The following is a 7,044-nucleotide window of genomic DNA, read 5'->3' as shown; positions in this document are numbered from 1 at the left end:
TCCTAAAGGCCGATCGGTTTCTGAAGGCGGTGTCAGGCGTCAGCCTACCTGGCATACATTATTGATTTCAACGGGAGAGCTGACCATTGAGCAAGTACTTAGACAAGCGGGCCAGGAACAAAAAGGCGGTATTCGTCACCGGATGCCTGATATTAGGTGTGATACTACTGGCACTGGGGTCGTATATGATCCTGAATTGGCTGCACTGAATGACCGGGCTCGGTTTGTTGCCGAGTTTAAAGATAATTGCAGTCGTTATTATGGTACTGCCGGGCCTGCTTTTGTCAGTTGGATATTGTCACAGATTCAGGAGAAAGGCTTACAGATTTTCTCGGATGAATTAAAGATTGGTGTAGAGGACTATAAACAGAAGTTAATGGACGATATACCCCAGCTACCAAGTGAAGGTATTCGTATGTTAAACCGATTGGCCATTATTGGCGCTGCTGGTTTGTGTTCCAGTGCGGTTAAGATTCTGGATATTGCCCCGCCATTGATTGATGATGCTATTTTTACGGTGCGTAATTTATGGCTGGAGAATATGGAGGCTCATAAATCGGAAGCGGAAAGAACGGTTGAGTATTTTAAACATCAGGTGCTAACCAATATTGGTTGCTTTATTAATGTTAATGAGTACGTTGCCAAAATTCCTAATCGGGTTTTAGGGTATCAGAATGATAAGTTTATTATGATTCTACCCAAGTCGCTTGATGAATTGTGTGGGGCTCATCCTAAAAGTACAGTGCTGCGGATTCTTGAAGAAACCAACGGCATTGAGTTGGGCGAGTTGAATAAAAGTACGGGTAAATATCGTTTGGATAAACGGGCCAGTTTCAGAAACAGCCAGTTTTCTAACCGGCCTCGTTGTTATCATATTTACCGGAATTTTTTCGAGTAAGTTTTACAGACCTTTCAACCTTCAATTTGAAAAGGATTATTAGTTATGTCTTTTGGCATTTCTTATGGTGTTTTGTTTTGCCTGCGTTTTTTTGGTTTGATATTGAGCGCGATTACTACCGTATTTACGGTTATTCTCTGGAGCGAATTACCACAGGATAGCTGGACCAGTTTTTTAATGGGGCTTGCTGGCTTTGCGTTGGAGGGCTGCAAGTTCTTATTGTTAGTGCTGGCCGTTGTCTTTTATCGGGATCGGCTTTATTTTGCGGCGCTGGCTGCCGGGGTGCTGGCGGCGTTGCTGTTTGCTGTTTCTGTCGGGGCCTCGGTTGGTTTTCTGGAAAAGTCAGAACAGCAACAACGGCAGCAGTCCTGGCAGGGGCAGCAGATCCGGCAGCAGTTTGAACAGCTCGATGATGAGATTGCATTGTTAACCGATTCGGCCCGGCGGGATGTTGCCAGCGGATACCGGGAAAGAGCATTAGAGACACAAGCCAGGATTGATGATTTACGGGGACAGCAGAGACAGCTACAGGGGGAGCCATTGGCCAGCGTTGCTGATAGTAGCTTTGCTGGCCTCGGGGTTTTCTTTGGTCTGGCCGATGATCAGATACGGTTGTTTGCCTGGCTGTTGCTGGCATTGTTGATAGATGCTGTTGCCGGGGCTTGCTGGGTTTTTTTGGCATTGCTGAAAGCATCAGAACCGGTTGCTGATAATAAGGAACCATTGCCGACTAAAACCACCATGGCGCAAGGGCTGGAACCATTGCCGGAAATGACAGAACCAGTTGATATGATGGCAGAACAGCGGGCTTATGATTGCTCGGTTGTTGATCCGGTTATGGTTGATGATCCACAAGATGAGTTGTTTGCTGTTGTTGCTGAGAAGATCGCCAGCAATGCGCCAGGCTACGATGACAACATGAGTTTAAATAGTCTGATGCGGCTGGAGTCTATCGGCTATGCCAAGGCCCGAAAGGTTATGGACCGTTTGGAGTTACAAAAAAAGCAGGCTTGATGCCTGCTTTTTCAATTTGTCCGGGATGCTTCAATCGCTTCGAGTAGCGCGGGGCTTATTGGCCTGACGGGTTATTCGGCCCCCATCCCGGACTGAAAATAGTAATCTTATTTTGTGCTGGAGACAATCAGAAGTTACCCCAGTGCAGCAGCCGCCAGGCTGCCAGCATACGGAATATCACCTTGGGCGTTCTGCGTCTGCCCTGGTTCCAATTCTTCAGGTTGCCGTATGGCTCCCCGGTTATTTTTTCCAGCTCTTTCAGGGACAGCCCCAGTCTCTTTACCCGGTAGGCTAACGGCGTATTCTGCTGTCGGTTCCTGGTTTGCTTTGTCGGTTGTTGTTCCATGGTTCTGCCTTTCTGTTTGTTGTTATTCTGGCAGCTTTGGGAGGCTGCCAGAATGCTGGCTAATACTTAACGGGCTTCTATGGTTTCTATCATAACCTTTTCGCTGATGGCCTGGCGGTACTCCCTGGCCTTCATCCATTGGTTATTGATTTTGTATTCTGATATCTGATTCCAGCCATTTTTGCGAATGCCAGTAATCATACCAATGGGGGTTATGGTTCCTACCAGATCATTTGACCGGTATATTTCCAGCTGCTTCATTAAGCGGATTAATTGCTGGGTGCATTTCTCCAAATTTTCTGAAGTGTCCATCTGGTGAATAACTGCAATATCACTGTCCTCTAAACTTTGCAGGCTTTCCAGTGAGATAATTAATTGCTCTAAAATGGTTTCTTTATGCTTTTCCATGGTCTTTTATCCCGGAATGCTGGCAGGTATACCGCCAGCATTAAGAGTTTTAATAAGGTTTAGTAATCACTGGCGAGCATGACGCTAAATACTCGCGTTGTTTTTGTCAGGTCTTCCGGGTCTTCTGAACCGTATTCTAAATTCTCGTCGTAGTAGGAGAATTTGCCGATAACTTCATGGCCTTCAAAGGTGAAGTTAATAAAATCATGCTCCCCGTATGGGTCGTTATCTTCACTGAAATTATTAAATGTGCTGATGGTATGCTGTAAACCGATTTTATCCTTGATGGAATGATGCGCGTTTGCTGTCATGGTGACTTGATAGCGGCATCCTTCCATATCCAGCTGTCGTTTAATGGCTGGGTTTAGAAATGACTTTCTGATCAGGTCATTGTATTTGGCAATGGTGTTCATTGATTTAATTCCTTGTTTGATTCGGTCTTTAAAGCAGGCTGGTTTATTCAGCCTGCTGTATGTTGGTTTACGCTGCCTTGATTTCTTCCTGGCTGAAGCCGTTTAAGTAGTTGGCGGCTTCCTGGGCTTTTGCGGCGGCGGTAAAGATGGCTTTTTTGTCTTCCTTCAGTACCTTCAACCAGCTCTGCAAGTAGCTCGCGTGCTGTAGTTCGCAGTTGATCCCAAACTGGGCAGAAACAAAGGCGCTACCCATTTCTGCTATTAGCTCTTCCATGGCGTAGCTCTCGGAACCGAACCGGCCTGTAAGGTCACGGTCGCACCGCCATTTTGCCCCACTCCAGTGTGTCAGCTCATGTAACAGGGTGCTGTAATATCCCTCTGTTTCGTTAAACTGCTCTACTCTGGGCATCATAATAAAATCGCGTTCTTTGCCTGGCAGGTAGCAAGCTCTGTTTCCACCATGGCGGATAATTGCGCCGGTTGCATTTACAAAGCTCTCCAGATCTTCAAAGCCTTCTGGTCTTTCCATTGGCTTCAGCTCTTGGAATTTTTCAGGGTTGATGTTTTCGCACTGCTCAAAGTTAAAAACGATGTACTTTTTCACAAACGGGATATTTTTTTCTGTCTCTTCTCCGTTGATCTCTTCCTTAACTGAGAACTTGCTCCAGTAGGTGATCATGGTTCCCTTTTCGCCCTTGCGAATATTGCCGCCTAATTCTTGTGCCTGTTTGAAAGTCAGCCAGGCATTAGAGCTGAAATTCATTTCCATTGAGCGGATGAATAACAGCAGGGTATTTACTCCGCTGTAGTTTTTGCCGCTGACTGCGTTGTATGGCAGCTGGATGATGGCGTCGCCCTTGCCTGCATCGTTCCAAGGCTTGAGCCAGGGCAGTTTGCCTTTTTCCATGACCTCAATGATGCGGTCGGTTACTTCCTGGTAGATGTCAGTTTTTACAGTTTTCGCTTTAAATGCTTTAGCCATGATATTTACTCTCGAATGCATTGAAGTTGCATATGGATATCAAATCCATGGATCGAACTTTAAGCGCCAATTAATCCTAAGTCAACATTTTTTTTGGATTTCATTTCCATAAGATGGGACAAAAGGGACAGCATTGTCCCAGACCCATACAAAAGAAAGTCCTTTTTTATCAAATAGTTATATCAAATGTCCCACCGTCCCAAATGTCCCAACCTTTCAGGGGTATATATACACAAATTTATATCTATCTATGCATTCATTGGCCTATTGGTTGCCTAAAAGTTTTTACTATACGACCCCTAAAAAACGTGGGACATTTGGGACATTACCTTTATATCTATATCTATATATTCATAAAGCATTGGTAATAAAGGGATAGAGAGGAAATAACCATTAATCTATTGATGGGACAATCATGGGACATTGATGGGACAGCATGGGACAAACTTTTATAACTATTCTCAACTTATAGGTTTTCATATCCATAAAATGAACTATAAACAGGTAAACGGGCGGTTGTGGGTGGGAATCAAGAGAATTCAAGCCGCCGATGGGCGGCAGGCTGCTGGAGTCTCCCGGTTATTGGCTGGAGAGCATCGGCAGGCAGGCAAAACAGTGGAGATATAGAACAATGTCGAGTCATGGCGGCGCCAGGATGGGCGCAGGCAGACCACAAGGCGGCGTCAGTCAGGCAAGGCGGCTGATTAATACCGCCATTACTCGGGGCCTGGCTCATGCTGGGCAGATCCGCTATCCCGATCAGGTGAATGGGGAGGATCTGGAGGAAGCAGCAACCCAGACCGCTGCAATGATAGTCAGCGATATGATCCAAGCTGGCCAGGGTAACGACGTTATCAAGATATGGTCCCAAGTGGCCACCAAAGATAATGACAAAGAATCAGCCAGTAGAAACGTATTAGCGGAAGCACTAGCGAGACTCCCTCAACGCAGTCAAGCCCCGGATGTGTCCCGCAGTACTGGCGACACTGGCGAAAGGCTTATTAATACAGGGGATGCAGACGGGGGAGCGACTGACTACAAATCAGGGGGAGCCGATAAACAGCCCTATTTCACCCCTCAAGGCTGCCTGCTATTGGATGACCTGGCAGACGATGACGAACCATTGTGATCATCAGCCCAGCCAGCCGCAGCCCGCGCAAGCCGAGGGGGGCCACCCCCCCGGGCCGCACCCACGCCATTATATATACCTTGGCAGGAAAAATTTTGAAAAAACGGGAATCCACTATGACTGATGATGAGCTTGACGATGATCTGGCTGAATTTTTCAATGAATCTCCGGAAGATCGCTATCAATCTGTGAAAGAGAAGTTGGAAAACCTGACCAATCACTTTTTGACAGGCTCTTTACGGATTGATGAAGAGATCTTCAACATCGGTCTGGATACCATCACCAATGGCATTCTGATTGTCTATTGCTCACTCCATGAAGAACACTAGCTGGCAACCCCGCCACCATCCCCGCTGTCGCCCCATGGAATACGATGAGGCGCTGGCGTGGTACTGGCATAAGGGCGCGGGTAGGGTCATACAACAACTGCCGGATGAGGAACGGGCTATTGGCCAGTTGTCGTGGATGCTGCAGCGGTGGCGGTTGGACCCGATCTGTTTTGCAGTAGAGGCACTGCGTACCAAGGTCATGCCCTATCAGGCGGCAGCGTTGCTGGATCTGGCCGATGCTCCGGTTGAGCTGTACCAGTTTTACCAGTGCGATGCAGGCAACCCCAAGCGGCAAGTGTTAATCCCCTCCGGTCACGGGTTGGGCAAAACCCGGTTACTGTCGGTTGGTATCCTCTGGATGCTGATAACCCACATGTTCAGCCATACCCTCTGTACGGCGCCCTCCAGTAATCAACTGACGGGGCGGCTCTGGTCCGAGATCCGCAAACTGTTCCGGCGGCTGCGGGATGCCTGGCCGATCATCGCGGACGACTGGGAGATACAGGGCAGCTCCATCATTCACACCAATCCCGACTATGGGGACTGGAACGCTGTCGCCCGTACCGCCAGACCCGAAAAGCCCGAAGCCCTGCAAGGGGCTCATGCGTTGGACGATGACGATGCCGACGGGCAGCTGGCCAGTATCTTTGGTGATGAACTGGAGAACCCCGCTACCGGCGGCATTCTGGTGGTGATTGAAGAGGCCAGCGGGGTGGATGACACCATACGGAAGACGCTGGAAGGGGCGCTATCGGAAGAAGGGGCCAGACTGCTGGCGCCGGGCAACCCGACACGCCCCGATGGCTGGTTTGCCGATGATATGGAGCGGACAGACCGCTACGCAGTGCATACCCTGGATTGCCGCCAGTCCAACCGTAAAGAAACCTATCACCTCCCCTGGCGGGATATGGCGGGGGAAGTGCATCAGCTGTCGTTAAATGGCTTTGTGTCGCCTACCTACTGGCAGAACATACTGGCGGAATGCGACGGGGATGAAGACGCTGATTATTTCAGAGTCAGGGTCAAGGGCCAGAAACCCCGCTCGGCCCTGTTCAGCATCATCAAAACCCACTGGGTAGAGACTGCCCAGCAACGGGGAACCGACGCCGACAGCCTGAACGAATGGCCGGTGATCGGGCTGGACTTCGGCCTCACCAGTGACAAACACGGGATGGCGGTTCGCAAGGGCTTTAACATGCTGGATGGTCAGGAATGGCTACCGAAAGAAGATCCTGAAGTTGTCACCCTGGAAGCGGCAGAACGAGCCATTGACGCGCAAGAGCTGTTCAATGCCCGTTATATCATCGGGGATTCCAACGGGGTAGGCCGGGGCGCCATGGAATACCTGACCCGCTACTATCGGGAACACCCACAGTTGAAAGTCAAAGTGGTGCATTACAACTCGGGTATGGGGGCGCTGGATAAAAAACGGTACAACCGGCGGAGGGATGAGATGTGGCACAAATACGGCAGAAAATGGGTAGCCAACCCCCGCTGCAAACTGCTGGACCTGCCGGGCCTGAAA

General features: G+C 49.0%; 1 protein-coding gene across 1 annotated transcript; it reads right to left on the bottom strand.

The window, feature by feature from the left end:
- Positions 1 to 3,146: 3,146 nt before the first annotated feature.
- On the bottom strand, positions 3,147 to 4,061 carry LOC127594522 (uncharacterized protein y4eC-like). The gene has a single exon (XM_052056372.1). The coding sequence runs from the start codon at positions 4,059 to 4,061 to the stop codon at positions 3,147 to 3,149; it is 915 nt and encodes a 304-aa protein (XP_051912332.1).
- Between the last annotated feature and the right edge of the window lie 2,983 nt (positions 4,062 to 7,044).

Source organism: Hippocampus zosterae, unplaced genomic scaffold, assembly GCF_025434085.1.
Source record: "Hippocampus zosterae strain Florida unplaced genomic scaffold, ASM2543408v3 HiC_scaffold_181, whole genome shotgun sequence".
Taxonomy (NCBI): Eukaryota; Metazoa; Chordata; class Actinopteri; order Syngnathiformes; family Syngnathidae; genus Hippocampus; species Hippocampus zosterae.
Note: the sequence above shows the minus strand (reverse complement) of the source record. Positions and strands in the feature narration are given on the sequence as shown.

Coding starts and splice junctions, on each gene's coding strand:
- LOC127594522 (XM_052056372.1), bottom strand. CDS start 4,061: ATGGCTAAAGCATTTAAAGCGAAAACTGTAAAAACTGACATCTACCAG.